Source organism: Vipera ursinii (assembly GCF_947247035.1).
Source record: "Vipera ursinii genome assembly, chromosome: 1".
NCBI classification, from domain to species: Eukaryota; Metazoa; Chordata; class Lepidosauria; order Squamata; family Viperidae; genus Vipera; species Vipera ursinii.
Genome location: NC_139512.1, coordinates 335,036,102 through 335,061,186, shown reverse-complemented (window position 1 = coordinate 335,061,186; position 25,085 = coordinate 335,036,102). Strand labels below are relative to the sequence as shown.

The 25,085-nt window shown below is 38.7% G+C and overlaps 1 protein-coding gene and 1 long non-coding RNA gene across 2 annotated transcripts in view; one reads left to right on the top strand and one right to left on the bottom strand.

The window, feature by feature from the left end:
* DPYSL5 (dihydropyrimidinase like 5) overlaps window positions 1-21,615 on the bottom strand; it is a gene marked incomplete at its 5' end in the record, with an annotated part of 39,075 nt that extends 17,460 nt beyond the window's left edge. Inside the window, 2 exons of the mRNA XM_083350825.1 lie at window positions 2,255-2,413; window positions 21,355-21,615. Of these exons, the coding sequence (XP_083206951.1) occupies window positions 2,255-2,413; window positions 21,355-21,615 (420 nt within the window). The remainder of the gene's footprint in view (window positions 1-2,254; window positions 2,414-21,354) is intronic.
* LOC310633152 lies at window positions 9,256-13,985 on the top strand. Its single transcript, XR_014490996.1, has 4 exons — window positions 9,256-9,405; window positions 12,277-12,968; window positions 13,218-13,545; window positions 13,908-13,985. It is a non-coding gene; the product is annotated as an uncharacterized lncRNA (long non-coding RNA).
* Window positions 21,616-25,085: the final 3,470 nt, after the last annotated feature.

Genomic DNA, 25,085 nt, shown 5'->3' with positions numbered 1-25,085 from the left:
CTAAAAGGAAAAATATTCCACAATATTCTATAATAATAAGCACTAAAGCAGCTAGCTACTCGGTCACCATTAAAAAAACAAAAACAAAAGATAGCCCTGAAACTCATACAAAGGGGCTGAGCTAGGCCCTCCATAAAGGACATAGGGGCAGCTTTCATTGGGATGGCCACAAAGTCTTTAGAAGCAAGAGGTCCAAAACTCACAATATTTTAAACCAACTTAGCAAAATGCCAAATGCAAGGGAAAACCATAGCACAGCTTACTGCTTGCAGACTTAGAAGCAGTAATGAATGGGTTAATTGAGTAACTATGTAAAGTGTGCTACATAATTTACAGTAATTGAAAAGCCATTCTGGTATTACAAATTTAAGCACAAGGTGAATAAAGTGTTTCTGCTTATTACCTCACTATTCCAAACTACTCTTTCTCCAGCTATCTGTTTCCAAATGTACTACACTACAAATCAGCAGTTTCTAGACAGCATTGGAGTTTGTGATTCTGAAAGTTGTAGCCCTGTGCTCAGCTTGGAGAAGGCTCCGTGTTTCTTCTTAAACTTCTGGGACCATCCTTGGAGGATAGAGCTTCCAGAGAGGAAAATTAAGAGCAGAGTGAACAACAGTGAAGAAAAGACAGTACAAGCAGTCAGAAACAGGGTGGTTGGACTAGAAATGATTGAGGTATAGACCCAAACAAAAGACTAATGTAACCTCAGTCACCCAACCTGGACAAGATGGCCAAGGGATGGATGTATATAACCCAGTAAACATGGTCTGTAATTCCTGAACAAGTCCCAGATGTTTGAGGCTAAATATATCCTATCTTCCTGACAAATAGATGGGGAAGAAATGGAGGTAGTGACAGATTTTATTTTCCTGGGCTCCAAGATTACTGCAGATGGGGACTGTAGCCAAGAAATTAAAAGACGCTTGCTCCTTGGGAGGAAAGCCATGGCAAATCTAGACAGCACACTAAAAAGCAGAGACATCACCCTGTCAACAAAAATCCGTATAGTCAAGGCTATGGTCTTCCCAGTTGCAATGTATGGCAGTGAAAGCTGGACCATAAGAAAGGCTGAGCGCCAAAGAATGGAAGCCTTTGAACTATGGTGCTGGAGAAGACTCCTGCGAGTTCCTTGGACTGCAAGGCGATCAAACCGGTCAGTCCTAGAGGAGATCAACCCTGACTGCTCTTTAGAAGGCCAGATCCTGAAGCTAAAACTCAAATACTTTGGCCACCTAATGAGAAGGAAGGACTGACTGGAGAAGAGCCTAATGCTGGGAAAGATTGAGGGCAATAGAAGAAAGGGACGACAGAGAATGAGGTGGCTGGATGGAGTCACTGAAGCAGTAGGCGTGAGCTTAAATGGACTCCAGAAGATGGTAGAGGACAGGAAGGCCTGGAGGAAAATTGTCCATAGGGTCACGATGGGTCGGACACGACTTCGCAACTAACAACAACAACATATCCTATCTAAGAGGCCTGAGTTGAAGAAGATCCCAGCAGACGACAACATGAGGACAGGACCTGGGCTGTTGGGCCATGATGATCATTATCCTGGATGAAAAGGGCAGGGCCACAGTTCAAGCTCAATTTTTGGTAGGATTTGATAGGGTACTGCTAACTACTTTAGAGGGTCACTTCTTGTCAATTTAGAAGAGTTTTCAATTCTATAGTGTTAAGTATTATTTAGATTCCTAAAATCTTCAATCAGCGTGCCCAATAATTATGGTGTCCCAGCATGGAGAACCATACTGAAGGCTAATTCTGAAACACATATGGTGACATTACGATGCAAATCTTATATACTTGCATTCAAAGGTTGGACCTACATAAGGATCCAATATTGGGTCTTACGGATTCTTAAATACACAGATCTTAAATGATGGGGTAGGAACTACCTTCTGGTCTGCAGTCAGATCAAATGTGGATTGCATCAGCAGCACAACCACTGTACAAATACAGGGAAGAGGTCTTGCGTATGTGTGCTTTTAAGGCGATGTTAATTCCTGGTCGCTGCAGTTTTCTTGGCAAGATTTTCCATTGCCTTTTTTTCTGGGGCTGAGAGAGAGAAGCTGATCCAAGGTTGTCCAACTGGCTTTATGCCTAAGGTGGAATTAGAATCACTCCCTAAATACTATGCTTGCTAAAGAGGGTCTTGAGCCTAAAAAGATTTAAGGCTAGCAGTACAGAGGTTATTAAACTAGACATTTTTAAAAATTTGCTTCATATTCCCTACCAGGTTCATCCCTCTTACCTTAGGTGCCCACCAAGTGATGCCCATGTGCAGGGCATAATCACAGCACACCTTTGGGTCAGCCAGGCTGCGACACTTCTCATAAGCATCTAGCAGGGAAGTTTCTTTATCTGGAAGCACATGTCCAATAACCATGGTGGTCCCCCCAACCAGGGCTGCCTACATATGGAGGAAGAAAACAACCCTTTAGAGAATTATATTTATATACCTGAAATTATTTCTATTCCTTTCTTGCATCATTTTTATAGCTTCAGGGAGCTAAATATCAAATATAGCAACTATCTAATATTAGCAAAATTAATATATTATAGACATTAGCAACAATAGGATACTAAAATATTTTAAAATCCTCCAACACAAGAATCACAATATTTTAAACAACCAAACAAATAAAAAAGGCTTTTCACTTTATATTGAAAATATAGCCCAGCTGATACCTGATAAAGACTATATTTGGTAGAGAATAATCACAACCTATCTTGCCTCCAATAGCAATGCAGAAAGTTTTTAGATAACTTTTAAAAATTTTCAGGTACAGAAATAAAAACTAACAGAAACTAATGATTGATGTAGAAAAGAATGAAAAAAGAAGCAAAGCCAAAAGTGCAGAAAAAAGAGAAATATATAGAAGATATACCAGATATAAGTATAAATTTGCAGTTATTAAATTCTTATCTAAGTTTACTACATAACTGTCATTTTTTCTACTATCTTTTTTGTAATCATCAAATCCATGTCATAGTTTCATTTTTTTTCTGCTTCAGGCAAAAAGTTCAAAAGTACAGAAAAAAACTTTAGCTATTAAGAACATTTTCTATTTTCTGGCAATCAGCTGACTGAGAAAGTCAATAGGACTTTTGTATGGAATTTTAAAGGCAGAATGGTAGACTCATTTGATCTGCTTTCCTGTTGATTTCCCTTTATTTCTTAAGAACTGTACATTCAAAGAAGTCTTGAACAGATTTCTGCAATCAGGAAGACCTGTACAGAAAAGCAAAACATGTTTATTTTTTATTTCTTTGTTGCTGCAGGTAAGCAAAGTTTGTATGGTTAATATCTGTGGGGAATGTTATAATTGTGTCATGCCTTAGATTTGGGGTTTGTGGAAGTAGACTAGATGGCCTCCAAAATCATTATTAAATGTATTAGAACATCTCTGGTCCAGGTATGCGTCTAATGGGAATATCACTGTTTATATGAAATGTTTATTATTATTATTATTCCAAGAAGCCTCTAACTCTTTGTCCTTTAGAAGTGATGAGATAGGCACTCAGTGATGGAATGATGAGATAAACACTCAATATATGGTCAGAAAAATTCTTCTGAAAGACCAGAGATAGGAAGATCTACTTAACAACCCAAAAATAATGAGAAATCCCTGATTAAACCAAGCCTAATCAATTCAAAAAGTAATGCCTTCCAGCCTCATCTCCCCTTATGTCCCCAAAGTGTGGGACTACAAGGATGTTCTAGTAGATTATGAGGTACAGAGTGGAAGGGGTGATCCTGCAAGTACCCAAGTGCCACACTATATAGACAGTTTTATAGGTTAAAACCAGCACTTCAAATTTACCTAAACTAAACTGGTAACCAGCACAGTACCTATGGCATTAACGTTACATGTTCCCAACACTGGAAACCATTAACAATTAGGCTGCTGCATTTTGTAATTTCTGTGTAGTCTTTAAAGAAAGCCTCATGTGAGGCGTCTTGTTATAATCTGTATGGGTGGTAAGAAGGGCACAACTGTGCCAGGTCCTCCTGCACCAGGTGAGACTTCAATTAGAACACCAGCTGGAGCTGGTGGTTCTTGTTTCAGTGATTAAGCAAGAACTGAGAGTTTAAACCAGGGGTCTTCAAACTTGGCCCTTTTATGACTTGTGGACGTCAACTCCCAGAATTCTTCAGCCAGCATGCCTGGCTGAGGAATTCTGGGAGTTGAAGTCCACAAGTCATAAAAGGGCCAAGTTTGAAGACCCCTGGTTTAAAATGACTCTTGAATTGCAAATCTGACTCTTTACAGGTAGCACCTGCTTGTGAGATGGCTTTGGTTGCTGTTTCAGGTTATCTTTGTCGGGGTTGGATGGGGGTGATGTGCCTCTTCTGTTGCTTTTTGATTTCTTGGTGGCTTTTGATACCGTTGATATGAAACCACTGGGGGAGGTCATGCAACAATTTGAGGTGTGGTACCATTTCATTATAGGCTGTTCTATTGGGCTGCCTAGAATGTATAGAAAAGCCTAAGGACAGTGATGGGATTCAGCCGGTTCGCACCACTTTGGCAGAACCGGTAGCTAATTTTTTGTTGCCCAGGCCTAGAATGGACTTCCGGAAGTGGCATCCACACACAGAACCGGTTGTTCACTTATTTGAATCCCACCACTGCCTAAGGGGTAGAGAACAGATCAAAATTGAACCAAAGCAGAACTGCTTTTATTTCTTTGATTCCGAAGGAAGACCAAGATGCTACTCAAGTTAAAAATTATAGACCGATATCGCTTTTAAATACAGACTACAAGATATTTGCTAAGGTGTTGGCTAATAGACTGATGAGGGTTCTGCAACAGGTGATTCATGGGGACCAAACGGGGTTTATTAGTGGTAGGCAAATGAAAAATAACGTGAGGCATATAGTTGATGTATTAGAGTTTTTGGAAAGGAACAACCAGATCCCTGCGGCGCTAATTTTTTTAGATGCTGAAAAAGCTTTTGATCAATTGAATTGGCAATTTTTGATGAAAGTTTTAGATAAAATGAATTTTGGGGATAATTTTTTGCAACCAATTAGGGCATTATATCAAAAACAAACTGCCCGAATAATAGTTAATAATAGCCTGACAGAAGCATGTAATATTGAGAAGGGCACAAGGCAAGGGTGTCTGTTATCGCCCTTGTTATTTGTGTTAACATTGGAGATATAATAATAAAATAATAAAAGAGCAAGACCAGTAGAAGTCTATGGAACTTCCACAACGAATATCTAGGAAGTTATCACAATGGACACGTGGGAAAAGATTTGGGTGAGGAACGTAAAATTTACATAAGCTCAAAACTTAAGAGAGAACTTTTGTAAAGTGCTTTATAGATGGCATTTAGATCTTAAAAAGCTTGCAAGTATGTATCCGGATTATCAGCCAAAATGTTGGAGATGTGGAGATGAAGATGTTACATATTTTCATGTATGGTGGACTTGTAAAAAGATCAAGGCTTTTTGGATAAAAATTTGGTGGAATATGTAGAAGATTTTAAGCAAAGGATAAAGTTTTGTCCGCAATTTTTTTTTTTTGTTGGGGATAATTACGGATGTTATGGTTGTGGACACTAAGTTGATGTTAAATTTAATTATGGCAGCAAGACTTTTGATAGGTTAGTAATGGAAGAAAGAGGAACTGCCGACTATAGGAGAGTGACTTTAAAGATTTCCGACCTGGCAGAGATGGGTGGGGGGGAGGGGGGAGGGGTAGGGGGGGAGGGAGGAGGGAGGGGGAGGGGGGTTTTTAAAGAAAAATTGTATGTTAAAACTTTTCAATTAAAAAAAAACATTGGAGATATTATTGGTTAAAATACGGAATTCGGAAAAAATTAAGGGTATACAAATTAGAGATCAGGATTATAGATTGAGAGCGTTCGCAGACGATCTGGTTGTTACAGTGACCCAGCCGGAGAACTCTGTTGTGGACCTGATGGAGATAATAATACAATATGGGAAGGTTTCTGGATTTAAAGTTAATACACAAAAAACTAAAATCCTGGCCAAAAATATGACAGCTTCGCAAAAGGCTCTCTTAGAAGGATTAACTGGATTTGAGATTGTTAAAAGGGTCAAATATTTGGGGGTGCTTCTGTCGCCCTCTAATACAAAGTTATATAAAAATAACTATGAAAAATTATGGGGGAAAATTCAAAAAGAAATGGAGAGCTGGGAAAAATTGCAATTGTCTTTGTTGGGGCGAATCGCAGCAGTGAAAATGAATGTCCTGCCTAAATTCTTATTTTTATTTCAAATGATACCGGTTCTTAAGAAAGATTCTAACTTGGAGGAATGGCAGCGAGGTATCAATAAATTTGTTTGGGCAGGGAAAAGGCCGCGAGTTAAACTTAAGATTATGCAGGATACTCGTGAAAGAGGTGGTCTTAAAATGCCTAATTTTAAATTATATTATGAAGCTGCTGCGTTAGCAGGAATAAGTGATTGGATCAATTTGACACAAGAGAGATTATTAAATCTTGAGGGCCACGACTTGTTGTTTGGCTGGCATGCATATTTGTTGTATGATAAGAAGGTAGATAATGTGTTTAGAGTGCATATTTTAAGACAGGCATTGCTGAGAGTTTGGAAGAAGTATAGACATAAGTTAGACTGTAAGATACCATTGTGGGCAATTCCAAAACACGCAATAGAAAATATAAATGTTGGTTTTAAACATGATGTGACTACGTATAAGGAGATTTTAAGCTTGGAAAGAAATGTCTGGTGTTTGAAACCATATAGCCTCTTGCGAGATGAGAAGATTGTTCAAACTTGGTTTCAATATACTCAGCTACGGGCCAGGTGGAAAGAAGATCAGAAAAATGGTTTTACAATGACTGATGAAAATCTGATAAAGCAAATCAGAAATCAGGGTCCAGCACATATTAAACGGATATATCTTGCTTTGATAGAAATTGACTCAGAAACAGAACTTGTTAAAGATTGTATGATTAAATGGGCCCAAAACATCCAAGAAGTTATTACAATGGACACGTGGGAAAGGATTTGGGTGAGGAACGTAAAATTCACACAAGCTCAAAATTTAAGAGAGAACTTTTATAAAATGTTTTACAGATGGCATTTAGATCCTAAAAAGCTTGCAAGTATGTATCCGAACTATCAGCCTAAATGCTGGAGGTGTGGTGAAGAAGATGCAACATATTTTCATATATGGTGGACTTGTAAAAAGGTTAAGGCTTTTTGGATAAAAATTTGGTGGAATATGCAGAAGATTTTTAAGCAAAGGATAAAGTTTTGTCCGCAACTTTTTTTGTTGGGAATAATTACAGATGTTACGGTTGTGGACACTAAGCTGATGTTGAATTTAATTACGGCAGCAAGACTCTTAATAGGCCAATATTGGAAGAAGGAGGAACTGCCGACTATAGAAGAATGGACCTTAAAGGTTTCTGACCTGGCAGAGATGGCAAAGATCTCGGCTTATTTGAAAGATCACTCGCAAGAACGTTATGTTATGGAGTGGAGAAAATGGATTGAGTATATCCAGAACAAATATGGGACTAAGAAGTTTCATGTAGCATTTGAATAAGTCTTCCTTTCTTTTCTCCTTTTTTCCCCTCTTTTTTTTATATATCTTATATTAATAGTGTTTGTAGTTATCCTATATGAGCTAGAGAGAGATAGATTTTAGAGTTTATGGTTGTTAGCATATGGATGTTTATGATTGTTTTTTTTTGGTTTTTTATACCTTGTACTTAGCTCTGGGAAGTCGGGGGGGGAGGGGAGGGGGGGAGGGGTAGGGAGGGAGGGATAGGGGAGGGGTAGGGGGGATTGTTAAAGATAAAATGTATGATAAAACTTTTCAATAAAAAAAAATTGAACCAAAGCAAAATGGAGCTGCTGTTTGTATACCAGGGTTCTCCAATACTAGTGTTGTTGAAGAACCCGATATAGAAATAGCAACTCCATTTTCTTTGGTTCAATTTCAGTATGTTCCCTCCCATCCAATTCCAATAAAGATAATCTGGAAGAGTAACCAAAGCCATCTGTATCTGAGCTGAACTCTGATTGAAAAGGGTTTCTAGGGAGCTGAGGGTTGATTTGCCACAATTGTCTGGACAATCTTCCTCACAAAAGGAAGGTTTAAGGCTGGCCAGCAGTCTTCTAGGAACATAGGATCTAGAGATGGCCTCTTCAAAAGGGGGCATACCACAGCTTCTTTCAGGGCTGCTGACAGCTCCCCCTCCTCAAGCAAAGGGTTAATTAATAATCTCATGGATACAGGCAGTGACTTCTCCAACCCCCTCCTTGCAATAGCCAGGATATTAGCTGAACAAGAGCTCCATGTTCAACAAAGCAACTATTGGCAGGGAATCATAGGAGAAAGCCAGTGCCCATATGCTTTCCTTGGGAACTTCCTGATAGCAGAGCTAGGCAGGAGCCAGTAGAGCTGTTTGGTAAAAATAAAATCGCCCAGCTTCAAGGCCACTAAACACCATGCCAAGAATCTGGAATCTGTTAATTTAAACCACAGCAGTTATAGTAATCCTTTGTATCATTGCAGTGTGGCAATCAGCTGTTTTGAATGCCTTTGTTTTTGTCCGCAGTAAATATATCTTATCTGAGACTTTCATGTGTTTAGATGAAGAGCTGAGCTAAAGCAGGCTCCAGAGAATACAGCCTGACAGCTAGAAACATCTGGCTAGTTTCTAGTAGAAACAGGATGTTAAGTTCAGTTCAGAAGTAGGGAACTTGTGAGTATCATCCCTGGAAAAAATGGATATTCTGACAGGGGCTACCAGTTCTCTTTTCCTGGACAAGGCACACATAATTTATTGGATCCACCATTACAAATTAAACATGCCAATAACCTATCTCAAATAATCAGAATGTTGGTATAATATATGTTACATAGATTTACAATAACTTGCTCAAACAAAAGAATCTGCACTGAATACTGGATAATCCATGTTTTATTGCCTGGATTTTTATGAATCTCACCCTGCCTGAAATTCAGAAGTGCTTCTAATAGGTGGCATTCTGGACTAAACCACCATCAATCTGAACTGACACTGCAGGCAATTGCACATGGTGTTTCTTGAGGACTGTCTTGAGCAGAAAGATTTCTGTCGTACAACCACTTCTGGTTTCTTGCCAATCTAACCTCATCATTTGCATTGTTGCTTTGCTCAGGAAAAAAGGATACATGCACCTCATTCTGCTTTTAGATTTTGACTCTGCTTTAATTGAAACCTATTAAATAGGCATTGCAACCTGAGACACACTGGAGCGGAATGGTGACAAGCTCCAAACCCAATGATATTGTGTGATGACGTTTCAGGACAGGCATCGGCAAATACAATATGGATATGTGCGCAAAAGCTGTTACAGACAGGCTTCTACGTTATCCCAAACCAGAAGAGTACAAGTTCAAGACCAGGTGATAATTAAGGCATAGACACAAGGACCTCTTTATTGTGGCTTCTAGGGATCCCTGCCTTCAATTTACATCACAAGTGGACTGATATATGCGGACAGGGTGTTGACAGCTATTTGCCTAAAATCTGCAGGCAAGGAGCCTTTTTAGGACAATCTCAGTTTTTGTCAGGAGAATGTTCATCACTTCGAATTTCTATTGGCAAGCAAAGTATTAGACAGGACAGTTTATTACTGTTTAACCTCAAGAATCTAATCTACTAGCAACATTTATTGTATATTTCTTCTGGAAGACTTCCAGGAAACTCCATTATTCTCCATTTCCATTCAGTAAAAAAAATGGGACTGATAACTTCCTTCCATTTTTCCAAGCACATGGAGAAACTATTAGAAATTGAAGCAGAAATCAGTATAAATATTGGGAGAGTTGCCGACAAATTCATTTTTGATAATTATTTTGAATACAAGGCTGAAGCCTATTGAATATGATGTGTGAAATGCATTTCCCTCACTTATTAGGCCAGAGGTGAGGTGAAGGAGAGATTTCAGCAAATACTGGGAAAGGAGAAAATGGGGTAATAAAGCTTAATAGTGTGCAGGCCTGATTATGGGCTGTAGTGTAGCAGCCCCAGATTATGACTGGAATTGTAGTTCATCTATCTGTAGTCATGCTCAACTATATATATTTTTTTGAGTTTGTAAATGGAGTTTGTATATGGAAAGCAGCAACTAATATAATGAAGCATTTATTTGATATTTTTGTTGTGCAAGTAATTCTCAAATAGTAGAGGGATCAGTAAATTAGCATTCACATGCAGTTGACTGAGAAAAGAGATATAGATTCCTAATTTTAAAAAGGAGAGCTAGTCAGTGCTCTTTATAAATAAAAGCCAGGAACTTCTTTTATTTGCAGTAAATAACATTTTACCTCACAAAAACAAGAACATAGGGGACATTTCAGGCAAAGCAGCTCTTCTTCCTTTATTCCCTTCCAGTCATCCTCCTCCATTGGTCAATCTTTTTTTATCAGAAGACTCATTCTGTGTAGTCACTACTGTATTTCCCTGAAAATAAGACCAGGTCTTGTTTTCGGGGGATGTCTTACCTGCTTACGTTAGGACCGCCATAGCCAGGCCTCCCACTCACTGACATCTGCCTCGCCTCACTGGCCCACTTCTGTGGATGCGTGCCACGGCTCATATGTGTTGCCCCCGGCCTCTGTTTTGCCATCAGAGGCCTTCGGAAAGGCCTCTGCAGCTGAGAAACAAGCTCTGGATTGACATGCATGCTCCCCCCAGGCTTCCATTTAGCTGTCAGAGGCTTTCTGGAAAGGCCTGTGATGGCCAAACAGAGGCTGGGGGCAAGGCATGCAAACAGCTGCAGAAGTAAGCCAGGGAGGCAGGTGTTGGGGCATGGGAGGCTTGGCTGCAACAGTCCTAAGGTAAGTGGGTGTGGGGCGCGTGGGGAAGTTCCATCCCCCCATCCCCCCCAGCTTGATTTTTACCTGTGTGCCTCGCCCCACCTCATGCAACCAGGTGCAATGGAGTGGGCAGGGTCTTACGTAGGGCTTATTTTGGGGGTAGGGCTTATATTGGGCACACATGTAAGAACCAAGCTAGGTCTTATTTTGGGGGTAGTTCTTATTTTCAGGAAAACACTGTACACTCTTGTTCAAATCCAATTATTTGCTGCCTCTCAACTACTACCTCCCATCTGGAGACCACTCTCCAAGCTAATTAAAGGAATTGAACTTCTTCAGATGCTCATAGGAACAGAATCAATAACTCCCAACTTTGAATCTGTTGGGATGCTTGGGCATGTGTCCAAGGAAGAGCAACTGCAGATTCATATTAAGTTGCTTCTTGAAACATGAAGCAACCAGATATTAATTTACATGTTTCATGAGGAGTAGCCGGATAGTTGAGTATATATGTAGTTGAGTATATATGTAATATGAGACAGAAAGTCTCATATATTTTATTAAGACTAACTAAAAAGCTTATAATAGTAACCTTATAGACATAGACTGAGTTACATTAATAATACATAAACCATTTTTGAGAGTCCTTTGAAACTAAATGACAGAGTAAATTTGATATGAGATTAAGTATGTTTTACAGAATTCCCTTTGTCATTTAAGAAAAAAAGTTTGTGAAAGATCTAAAATAAATCTTTCTTGTGGAAGGTAAAATTCAGGGAAACCCATCTGTAAAGTTCTGCGCATAGCAAAATGTCTAGGAAGACTATTGAGTGGCTTTTTCCGCCCTCCAAGTATGTGGATTTCAATTCCTAGAGTTCTCAGTAATGACCATTCTGACTGGATAATTTTGATAATGGAAGTCACATATGCACAATCTTTCAGCCTCTAGAAATATATATACAAACTTGATTTGAAGTCTAATCTACAGTTAATCAGAATTCAGAATCCATACTAAGGATGTAAAAAGCTTGGGCAATGAACACCATGCCCTGGTTTCATTCCAGTATTTATAGTGACAGCATCTATCTAAGCTCATGTTACAGCTTGCTGTTGTCTAGTGAGCACAGATAGACTCAAATTTTCTTCAGCACCATGAGCATGGACAGCTCCTACCAACCTCAAGAAGTGATAGCAACCCCAAGCAAATAGGAGCTTCAAGCCATTTTAGAAAGGGGATAGACATTTCTGCCAAGAGTTGCTTGTTTGTGAGATGGGGAGCTATATGAATTGGTTTATTAATAATAAAACTATCTCTCAGAAACTGTATTTTTATAAAGCAATTGAAACAGGGCTTTTGGCCAGGCTGTGCTTCAAGGTTATGAAAGCTAAAATTACTTCTATTGCCACTATACAACCAGTGAAAACATATAAAAGACTTTTTTTTTACTTCTCCAGGTTCTGCAGTAAATTACCTAATTTTCCTTATTCGCCTGTCCCCAAGTAAAAGAAGACATTTGCTGCCACCTCATTCAAACCACCCCCACACACGCTATTTTAATTAGGGATACTGACAACTGCCAAAAGTAGTTATTATGTCTAGTCCTTCCTACCTTATTCTTCCATCCCAGAGTGGCTGAATGTCTTTTAAACTAGTAACTCTACCATTCCTTCATCTTAAGACTATTAATATTGGTGAAGATTTCCTTCTATTGGGGATGAGGAAAGAGAATGACTGCTTTCCATTCTTGGAGTGTTGCTGATACCAGTACCAAAGAAATCACAAAATGAGTGGCAGCTCTTAATAAGTGCACAAATTTCAAACCATTTAGTTTGCCTTCTTTTACCAAGGAAGTGGGGGCCCAACTGCCTCCTCTCCTTCTCAGAATGGCATTCTACTGGAAGAATACATTATATTACATGACTCTCCCACAGAATGGCAACTGCCAGCAGCTCTTTTTTATTGAGTAAGGTGTATATGCCTTTTACATGAGTCTAATCATGGGTGGCTGGATGGAGTCACTGAAGCAGTAGGTGTGAGCTTAAATTGACTCCAGAAGATGGTAGAGGACAGGAAGGCCTGGAGAAACGTTGTCCATGGGGTCGTGATGGGTTGGACACGACTTCGCAGCTAACAACAACAACCATGGGTGAGATGCAGATAGTTAAATTAATTAGATATCTAATCAGATTTGCATGTGAAGTGCCAATGCAAAATGCGTTAAGGATAATGCATTGTTAATCGGCTATGATCAAATAAAGAATAGTGCTTGTGCCTTATGGAAGTATAATCACATATTTAATGTAAGCTGCTGTGTTACTGCTGTTCTTAAACATTACCATTCCTTAAGTTGGCTTTTGTGTACCACACACAGTAACCCTACTTGTTGTCACCACAGAAGCAGGTTGGTCTCCTATAAGACTTAAATGCAAGAGATGGATGAATATGAATAATTCCCTCTTGAGAAGAAAGGGAGCAGGAGCTTCACAACAGATCATACACTCTCCCTCATCCAAGTTTCACTGTATGTAGCTACAGTTATTAAAACTTCCTTTCCTGGTCCATTTGACAACTTAAGGACTAAACTGTATTTTGGAGCAAAACATTCACAGGCAAGAAATTCTGTCAATCATTTGATATGGAAAATGATGGTGTTGGAACAAATAATGTGAAAGATTGTGTGTATTTGAAGAACCTGTTCTTTCATTAGTTTGTTCCTCAAACACGTAAGTCAATAATTATTGAAGGATAGAGATTTAAGGTTTAATTACAGTCCATAACTGAGTCCATAGTCCATAACTGAGACTCAAATACAGAAATGGAAATGTTTCAGCATAGCTATTTTCTAAAGATCTTGAACTAAGATTCCCTATTGGTGTACCCCATCTTTTTCCAGCATGGCACCAAGGATGCAGAATGCTCAACCACTTAACAATGAACTTAGGCGCCTTTCCTCTGGTCTTCTTTTGTAAGGCCAAGCATCATTTCTGTCCCAGACAGCTGTTCATCTATTCTTTTTGGCTGGCTGCTTAGTGGCTGGCTGTTTGCTTACTTATTATATTATCTGTACTCCAATTCTTCTTTCTAGGACTTCAATACTGGAGTGGATTCAGATGAGAATGAATGACTTTTGATAACCTAGGAAAGATTATCTAATAATAGCTAACCCAGGGGTTGGCAACCTAAAAAAGGAAAAGAGCCACTGGGAACCGGTTCCATCACAAATTAAAAAAAGTGGGAGCCGCGTGCATGTGTCCATGAACACGCATGCGCAAAAAAGGTTTGCGCATGCGCAAAACGGTTTTTTGCGCATGCGCGGACTCACACGGTTGCCATTTTTTAAAAAAGTGAGATGGAACCGGTTCCCGGTTGCCCGACGGCGACGGCCCGTCTGCAAATCTGCCGCTTTCAGCAGCTTTGCAGACGGGCCGCGGCAGCTTCCTCAAAGAGCAGCGCCCCTGCCCATTCTGAGAGGTGCACGCGCACCTCTCCGAACGACCGGAGGTGCGCGCGCACCTCCCCAAACCTTTGGAGAGGTGCGCGCGTACCTCCGCGCGAACGGGCAGAGGTGCCGCTCTATGAGGAAGCTGTAGCGGCCCGTCTCCGAAGCTGCCGCTTTTGGCAGCTTTGCAGACGGGCCGCAACAGCTTCCTCAAAGAGCGGCATCTCTGCCCGTTCGCGCGGAGGTATGCGCGCACCTCTCCAAAGGTTTGGGGAGGTGCGCGCGCACCTCTCCAAACGGGCGGTGCCACTCTCCATTTGGAGAGGTGCGCGCGCACCACTGCCCGTTCAAAGAGGTGCGCACGCACCAGGCGGCTGGGAGCCGCAGCAGACGGCTCAAAGAGCCGCATGCGGCTCCGGAGCTGCGGGTTGCCGACCCGTGAGCTAATCAGAGATGTGAATTTGGTAAGCAACACACTTAGCAATTCTGAATCAGTCCATTTCTGGGTTAGTATAATGAATGATTAACTAAACTGGGCTCGAAAAGAATAAGTAGGCTCTATAGCTTAATAAAGATTAACAGTACACAAGCTCATCCCCAGCTCCCATAGTTGCAGGACCAACCAGAAATTTAGACTTAAGCCAGTATTGTGGATGTCAATCAGCATCCCAAACAGAATTAGACATTCAATTTACCTTCTGATACAGAATCATTATCTTCATAAGGGAGAGGTACTTTGTCTGTCAGTAGGCAGAGAGATAATCTCAACTCCTCCCGTGGCTGGGAGTATATATGCAGGTCATATAAAGTTTTTTCTAGAAATAGGTCAAAGCTCTATACTAACATAGTTTAGAAGTTGTGAATATAAACATGGGGGTTATATAATTTGAATTATGCAGAATAAACAAAAATAACTATCATCTCCTATATTGTATAATCTATGACAAAATTCTGAGTGGTTTAAAAACAAAGGGAGATATCAAAGGCCATTGCAGGATGAAGGTGCATGCTGGAGCTAAAAAAACCTAATTAAACTAAGAGCAGTCTTCTCCAACTCTGATCAAAGTAGATTTTTCAAGGAAAAGGCATTTGTTGGTAAACCACAGAAGAGACACATTTTAAGGGTTTTCTACTTTTGTAGACCTAAGTGAATGTCCAGCGAGAGAATGTGCTAGGATTCTTTGAATCCCCACACAAGGGTTGCTAAGTGTTTCTATTTTTCTGGACTACAACCGGAAGTTATATACTTAAACTTAGCTTCTGTTCATCCATACTTCTGCCTTTGCATATTAATTTTATTTGGAATATTTTTGTAATCGGTATTATTAAAGGAAGCATCTCTCCTGTTACCATTTGTAGCAGACCTCTGCCATCATGTGGTACACCTGTAACACTGCAAATACTTTTTTAAATCACAAATTTAATAAGGAATTTTACATTTGATCTTTTAAAATAATTTTTTTTCTTTATGAAATTGTTCTACTTTCAAAGGAACAACTGAATCTTCTAGTCACATAACTATATATGAAGTGATCAGGAGGTTACACTGTAGAAATTATTTCAATTTTTATATTTTTAATAATCACCAAAGGAACAAGGGTTCTGGGAGCCCTGGCTCTCTCGGGATCAGGGAAGTACACCAGGTAAGGTGCCCAGCAGAAGAAAAGTGATGGTCAGCAGGATTATCAAGGCACTACCCCAAAAGTAGGCTAATGTTGAACTGTAAAAATCTGGAAGGTTTGTGGCAGAGATGAATTATTGTATATTCTCTATTCACACATGCAAACCTAAATAACATGTGTGATACAAACCAGAAAGAGCATAATTAACAGAAAATAGTGATTTTTCAGCTCAAGCAGCAGAAAGTTTCCGTAGTTCTCCCATGTTTAATGTCTGTACTAAGCATGCCTCCCTTCAAGCGGAGTAAAGAAATATAGCAAAGTAGTGAAACAGGAAAAATACTCCCTCACATACACACAACACACACACACACACACACTATTTTCATTTTTTTCTTTATTGTTGTTATAAATGCTATTTTGAATGCATTGTAGATGTTTTAATAATTTCTTATTTCACTTAAACCACCAACAGTCCTTAGATTAGATGGAATATAAATGTAATCAATAAAATAATAAACTGCTCAGCTATTGCTTATGTAAATGTGTATGCCTCCTTAAGTAACACCAGCTGCCTGCAATTAGTGCAGGTTCGAGTCCCACCAGGCTCAAGGTTGACTCAGCCTTCCATACTTCCAAGGTAGGTAAAATGAGGACCCAGATTGTTGGGGGCAATAAGCTGACTTTGTAAAAATGCCGCTTGTGGGGGGGCAAAAGCCCTAATAAGCAGGCATATACATAGAATGAAGGCTATTGCTAAGCACATTGATTGTAAGCCGCCCTGAGTCTCTCTCTCTCTCTCTCTCTCTCTCTCTCTCTCTCTCTCTCTCTCTCTCTATATATATATATATATATATATATATATATATATATATATATATATATATATATAATGTATATGTATATGTATATGTATATGTATATATGTATATATGTATATATGTATATATGTATATATATGTAGATCTTTGGTCATTCGGGTTTTTTCCCACATAGAATTGAAGGTGTAAGAGCAACGTTTCGACGAAATCTCATCCGTCATCCTCAGGCTGGTGGCTTCAGCTTCGTTCTTCTGGGAGAAGTGTGCCTGAGGATGACGGATGAGATTTCGTCGAAATGTTGCTCTTACACCTTCAATTCTACGTGGGAAAAAACCCGAATGACCAAAGATCTACATACAAACACCCGCGAAAACCTCAGAAAACAAATATATATATATATTTCAGGAATATCTATATCAGGGATTTTTAGCTCCCATGAATTGTGCCAGCAATTTGTTTATTTTTCTTTTATATAATAAGAAATTCTTTTAAACCCTATTTGCATTACAGTATTTTGATGGGGTGGATGTTTTTTGAGTTTTGGCAAAAAATGGCTGCCGTGATAGGCACAGGTTGTTGCTATATATCCACCACACAGAAAAGGGGTCCAAAGAGAAGTTATTTGCCCCAAACTGTGATCATATCTCATAACTGAGGCCCTAACAACAGAAATCCGTACCTCTGTACACATAATTTTCTGCTCCAATAAAAACAAATTTAATAAAAAAGCAAAGCAATGAAGCCAAAATATAAAAAGTAAAATATAAAAAGTAAATGTAGTAAATGATGCCGAAACTTACTCCAGTTCTTCTGAGTTCTCTCTTACAGACTAAACTTTCAATTCATACACCATCTAATGATAAAAGTTATGCTCCTTTTTCCTACCACTCTTTGGTTCTTTCCTGACTTTTCCCTGGATTATTCCCAGCCTCTTTTTAGTTCTCCATTTGTCATTCCCGTGTGTCTTTCTTGCTATATAAGGAAACAAGAATTATTCTAAATAGTAAATAGAATTGAAGGATAAAGGGGTGACTTTCAGATTTTAACAGCCTCTGCTTTGCAAGCAAGTTCAAGAACAAGATGTTTCATCTGTCTAAAAAGATGTTTGAAAGATTCTATTTGCCAACTTCTATTCAAATCAAAACAATATAAAATGTGATAATTCAACAGTACCTGCAGAAAAAAACAATTTTGATAAGTAAAAATAGAAATAATTTACAATCATTAAGAAAATAGAATGTTTTTTTAAGCTGGTAGTGAAGTCGCTTGAGATTATCATTATAGAGGTGAGAAGGGAACTACAATGGGCAGAAGCTGATAGGCCTTTATTGCATCCTTAAACCTGCATTTAAAACTTCTTTTGCTAAGGATTAAAACAGGCTCACCACTTTAAAACTTGTTGCTCCATAAGTTCTTAAGAGGTGACAAACAGTTAAGCAATTTCCGAAAGTGATTAAGAAATAAGGCTTAATAAATTTTGTGTCCATATAGGCTACAATATAACTGTGCATTTGACTGAAATCCCTCAACTCCCAGCCACTTGACTCATGAGTCAACCAGAAAAACCTTCGTTTCTATGGTTTACTCACAAGGAGCTGCTCTCTGGAATACACATGAGTGGTACCACAATCTCTCCTTTTCCCAGATATTTCGCTAGCCAGAATTTATTGCCTGGCTATTGATCTCCACTGCAATGCTGTCCCCACTCATTCAAAGACTTGTAAGTGTCCTTACAGGAAGATGACAAGGCACACAGTTGTTTTGTTCACTGTGTCAAGATAATTCTTATCAAAATGTCCATCTTCAAAATGAGCAGTCACTGGCCAGTCATATCCAGCAATTTGAGTGATTTTGAAATTAGAGAGGTGGTAAGCTAACAGACAAGCTCTATGAAAGAGCAAAAAGCTTAACTTGGTGGAGCAGTGGGCTAATGCCTCCTTAAGTAACACCAGCTGCCTGCAATTAGTGCAGGTTTGCATCCCACCAGGCTCAAGGTTGACTCAGCCTTCCATCCTTCCCAGGTAGGTAAAATGAGGACCCAGAATGTTGGGGGCAATAAGCTGACTTTGTAATAATGCCGCTTGGGGGGGGGCGAAAGCCCTAATAAGCAGGCATATACATAGAATGAAGGCTATTGCTAAGCACATTGATTTGTGCTTAGATTGTAAGCCGCCCTGAGTCTTCGGAGAAGGGCAGGATATAAATGGGATTAAAATAAAATAAATAAAAAAACTGGAAGGCAGATACAATAAAATTTCTTAAGAAACAGTGAAGTCCCTCCCCTCTCAAACTATACATAATTACATTATCTGAAATAGAAATTGTGAGGTAAACAACTTTCATACTGTAGAAATAAATATCCCCTCCCTGGTAAGTAGAGGCCCTTATTTTATCTCAACTGTCACAGAATGATTAGGATGCAAGGAGTTAGATCATTAGGAATATACTGAGTAGGTTTCTCTGGAAATATAGGAATGCAGCAAGTGCTGACTGTCTCATCCACAACCTTACTCTGCTGTAGTACTAAAGATACTACATGCTTTCTTGTAAGACAAAAGAGTTAACCATAGATTAACAATAGTAGGAACTAGGAATGGGTCACAGCCAGATTAAACATCCTTTACAAGTCTGCCTGAAGAAACTCATTAAGCTATTGTTGAAGCTGGTAAAATGTATTGCCATTAGGAAATGGTATTCATAATACACCAAGTTAATTAGATTCAGGAATGTAAGGGAATAAGTCCCATCTTTTAAATTTACTGAGAATATTACTGTAATATTGTCTGGGGTAGAGCAGCTATAATCTCAAAATTAGAAGCACTGGCACAGTCATAAGAAGCAGCAACAAAATTATGAATATTTGAGTACATTTGAACCTCTGTGAGTTATGAGAGGATAATATTTTTCTGAATATCATCAGAATATTTTCTGAATATTCTTGACATGTTGAAGAGTAATGAGGAGGAAATGGAAGTGGGGACTTCTTTTGCACATCAAGTGTTTTCTATTATAATAATATAGAACTACCCAATTGTAATACAGAAATATATGTCCTTAAGGTCAACTTATTCATCATAATTTGATGTTTAATATTCAGTCCTTCATTAAGTTACCCCCATTCCATTCTGCAGGCATTATTTTTTTATTTTTCAATCTTCTTGAGAGTATCATCCATTACGGTACTGAAATTATTCTCTATAAAACAAAATGAATTTTATATGACAGTTAGCCTTCTGCAAAAGATCTGGCCAGAACAACCATTTTTTCAAAAAAAAATCTTTTTCAATTGCCAACTAATTCTGGGCAGCCTCTATTGCCTATTAATGATAGCTGAAGTCATGAGGTTGTAGCTATAACCAGCTAATCCTTAGCAGCACTAATTTGTTATTTTGAACCTGAGTATGGTTTTAAAAAGACATTGACTATTGGTTTACTGTGAAGATGAATAAATTAAAATTCAGTTTTGATATCTCAAAAGAAGAGCTGATATTATATCAGCCAGGTTTAAAGATTTGTAATCTTAAAAAAAAAACAATAATTCTTCGTTCCATAGCATCTCATGTATCATTCTCACAACAGATGTAATATGAGATTAAGTATGTGGTGATTAAATAAAAATAGTATATGAATTGCCTCCATGACATTGAACTTTAGTAGCAGTTGCTGAAAAATGAAATAGCAATCATATAGTTTTCCAAAGTTTTGTCACTGGAGGCATTGATGAAGATGTTCCCCAAACCTTATTTGCTACATTCAGAAGTGCTTGTAGAACTGGCATAATCATAAGTGTACAAATTTTCAAATGAAAAACTGGTTAACTAAACAGGAGACACTGGTGAATTCTTAGTTCAAGGTGTGTTCCCCCTAACAGAACTTTGGGACATAATGATCCTTATATCTTTATCCTTATTATGAAAACATTGGTAAGTTCCAAGTCATATTCTGCTTTTCTGGAAGTCCTTTGGATGTAGGTGAATAATTAAGTTGCTCTTGAAGAAGTAGCACAAGGTAATTTTTTAATATTATGGCAAGCATGACTGGATGGTAGATTGCGATTTTATTGCTGTGCCATTGAATGTTCAATATAACTTTTGATTGAATTACTGTGTATTTTAATTCTATTACTATAATGAGTACAAGCAACTCAGAATATTTTTTTTCTTTGAGTAGCATATAAATAAGTATAAATAAACACATAGGTTTGCAAGTTTCAACATTACCAGGCTTACCTTTGTTTCTTGGAGCATTATTTCAAAAAACAAAAGTGCTGGGCTGCAACCAATCTATCATTTGTGTTTTCTAAAAATGTCTATAAGGTAGGGCCCATGGAAGACCCAGAGACATACACAAATATGTGGGCTTCCATTTTTTTTAAAAAAATTAAAATAATTAATGAGAGAAAATATTAAATGGATGGAGAGGGAAAAATCAGCAGAAGTCAGTGATGCATTGCTGGATTCATTGTCTACTCCTGAATAAATCATTCTCCTCAGAAATGAGAGTTTGCGAACTCTAGTCTTCCCACCATCATTTTTCTCATGTACTGCAACTTTAACTATTGAGGATCTCACCACAGCCCTAGATGAGGCAATCCTTCGAGGGCTCACTTCCCCACCTGCCCACTACAGCAACATGCACAAAAGAGAAAGGTACCTTGGTGCCATGATAAAAATCATCCACACAGGTTGCATTCATGAAGGTTTGGTGGAAGTGGGTGCTGGTATCAATACCACCCGGGATCACCAGCTTGCCAGTGGCATCTATGACTTTGGCTCCGCCAGGAATCATGAGTTCACGGCCCACCTGCTGTATGATGCCATTCTCAATATAAACATCAGCTTCAAGGGTGCAGTCATCGTTCACCACTTTCCCCCCTTTGATGAGGATCCTCATTATGGCAGCATTGGCAAGCATGATTCTGAAAAAAGTTGAGGCAGCAGACAAGTTAGAGGAAAACTGAATTGGCAAAACACAGTTTCAGTCCAAACAGCCAAAGGCCAAACAACTCTGTGAGTTTAACAATACAACCATATTATTATGATGGTTGGTCACAGAGTCAACCAGATGTTTATACTAGATTTAATATTTTTGTCCACCTATCAAGTTCTTCCCAAGAACCTGGGATAGACAGATGTTGTTATTATCATGGTATATATTATTATTAATAATAATATATACACAGCAATGTGAAATCACAGCTGTCACTTCTTTAGCTGTCATAATATTGTATCAGCTAAGTGTATATGCAAATCCAAGCAAATGTGGCTTTTTGACAGATGGAAATTTCATGAATGCACAGATTTTCCAAGTGTCATCCAAGGCTTCTTGGTATGTTATTATATTTTATTATAATAAATTATTAACAATTATATAATCAACTAATCAGTTATTATAGCTGCCCACCGCAGAAATTGGCTTACAATATTCAAGAATTAAAAGACAATTAAAAAGACATAAAACAAGACAAGGCAGCAAGGCCAAAAACAACCATTTCAATTAAAAAAAAAGATCCAATGAAAATACAATCTGCGTTCTTCAGGTATACTACTCTCAAGGTTGGGATTAGAGCCAAGTTTTAAGGTCTTCTAGACAGGGCTTTTTTTCTCATAGAACGCTCAGAACGGAGTTCCGGCACCTTTTTGGGATGGAACCTTGTAGGGTAGGCAAGGCGGGTTGTATGACATGTGTGAGTTCCGGCACCTTTTTCTTTTACAAAAAAAGTACTGCTTCTAGAACCTCAGAAGAGTGGGTGCCTCATTTTAGGGGGATGCTTTTCCAGAGGGTAGAGGCGGGGACAAAGAAGACATGTTTCCTTAGTTCCACAGGTGATGGCGGTTGCCCTTTCTTGTACATTTTCAGCACTTTTTTTTAAGGGATTGTAACTAGAATCATGCATAATACAGTATTTCAGCTGTGAGACTGTCCTGTCCCAATCTGCCTGTCAGCTGGAAATTGGGCAAAAAAGCACACAACTATTTTCTCTTGGGCCCAGAAATGGGGATGATATAGTTGTGAGCTTTTTTGCCCAACTCCCAACTCTCAGGGAGTAATGCTAGCCTGCCACGTTTGTGTGTCTTCACAGCTCCTGTTGTCTGAGTCTGGAAACACAGTATGTGGTAGCCATTCAGATGTCTCATTTTTGGAATCAGAATAGCTCTGAAGAACAAGAATGTATGAAAATCTTAGAGATATCTGGACTAGTCTAGTCAAAGTAGTGCAGGCACAGTCGAGCTTGATTACCTGGGAAAAGGGACTATTAATCTAGCCACCTGTTTGTTAGATCTTTGATCCTCCTGGCTTTTATAAAGGCTACTTAGGAAGTGACAGACAGTACAGTTCAGTCCATGCAGTGGTACTGGCCCCGCAGAGAGGGGATAGTTCTACTGATCTTGAAGTAGGCAATAATGCACCCTGTCCTCATTGCTGGACTCAACCATCCTGGACCATTTTCATTCAGTCACCAACTTAAGGAAGGAGGGCCTTTGTGCAGGTTCACCCTTTCTTCAACCAGGAGGCCCTTTAGATGGTCACTCATGTCCTGGTCGCCTCACAACTGGACTATTGAAATGCACTGCCCTAGAAAACCATCTGGAAGCCATGGCTGGTTCAGAATGCAATGGCGCAAACAGTAAATGGCACTTCTTGTTATGCCCATTTGCCATTATTGCTTTATGAACTGCACTGGCTGCGAGCAGGTTTCTGAGTGAAATTCAAGGTATTGGTTGTTATTTTTAAATGAGGACAAATGAGCAAGCATGACAAATTAAGCAAAAAATGATAATAGTATTTATTTAAAAGTATTTAAAAGTTAAAACATTATAATGCCATATACATTTTGTGCACTCACAATGAGGTGAGGTGAGGTTTTTTTTTTAAATTAAATTTATATGCCGCCTTTCTCCCTAAGGACTCAGGGCGGCTCACAACAATAAAAAGTTAAAAACATAAAATACAAAATTTAAAAAATTTAAATGTTAGGACTGAAAATAAGCTTCTGAAATGGCAGTTAAATTAGGAAATTTACTCCCACAAGTTTTAGTGACAACCCAACTTGGACGACTTAAAAAGAGATGAAATAAATTCATGAATAACAAGGTTTCCCATAATTGCTATTTATTTTGACATATATTTCTGGAATCAAAGACAGCAGGTTTCATGGTATCAGTTTGTCACAGTATTTATCCTGGTACAAAGCTGAACTAGGAAGATGTTCAGTTTGATTCAAGATGATTCTTAACATTTTTATATCACATTTCTTTAAAATATAAATAAACAAATCACTTTCAAGCTCAATTCATTGTTTTTAAAGGACAAAGCAGCTTCTATAAGATCTTAGGAAGCAGTCCTTCAGTGGGAAAATAGATTCTTGAATTTGAAAAAAAAATATGTTCATGTGTGTGTGTCTGCATCTAGATTTTGAAACTGACTCCCCTGCCCCTGCCCCTCCCCCCACCAGAGATACAACTAGCATACACCTATTTTTTCAGGACTGAATGAAGAAGTCTCTTTTGCCCAAGCAATCTAGTTTTTAAAAGCATTTATTTGCTGATCAATAAATAGTATTTTTATGTCACTTGGATGCAGGTCAGAGATCCCTTATAGATATCACCAGAATGATTTCACTCCATCTTTTTTTTTTCTTTTCTGCAGGAACCACAAAATCTATAAAAAAGGCCCCAAATGTCACCTACCATGTATACAAAAGGAACAGAATTCTTCATTCAGCACCATAAGCTCCCCTTTGCCATGAAATCTAGGTTGTTTATGGTTAATCAATAGCTGCAGACCTGGAGGGATCCAGAGAACTCACAAGCAAAGCAATCTTGCATTCCCACAACCAGAACTAAGATCTAAAACAGTGTTTCTCAAACTTGGCAACTTTTAAGATGTGTGGACTTGAGCTCCCAAAATTCCATGGTTAGTACGCTGGCTGGGGATTCTGGGAGTTGAAGTCCACACTCTTCAACTTACTAAAGAAACACTGAGGGGGAGGGGAGAGAGATATCAGTCTTATTCTAAACACAAGCTAATGTTCTGTTTGTGTGGGTAAATATATTCACGATATCCCCAAAAAGAGAGAGGTAGCAGAGTCCAATGGTTACAAATGCAATTTTATTTCAAAAAAATCTGACCCTGAGCAGAAGTATAAGCTTCATCCCCAGGTGAAAAACGTAACAGCAAAGCTTTCATACCATTTACCTAGAAAAACCATCATATATTGACAACCAAATGTTTGCAACTGATAAAGCCAGATCAAATAGCCTTGGGCCAGTGCTACACAATCTGGATTTGTAGATTATGCATTCCCTTCTTTGATTTACTGAGCCATAACCCATTTGTATATTGTATACGTCATGCCTGCAAATATCATCATTCACACTTAT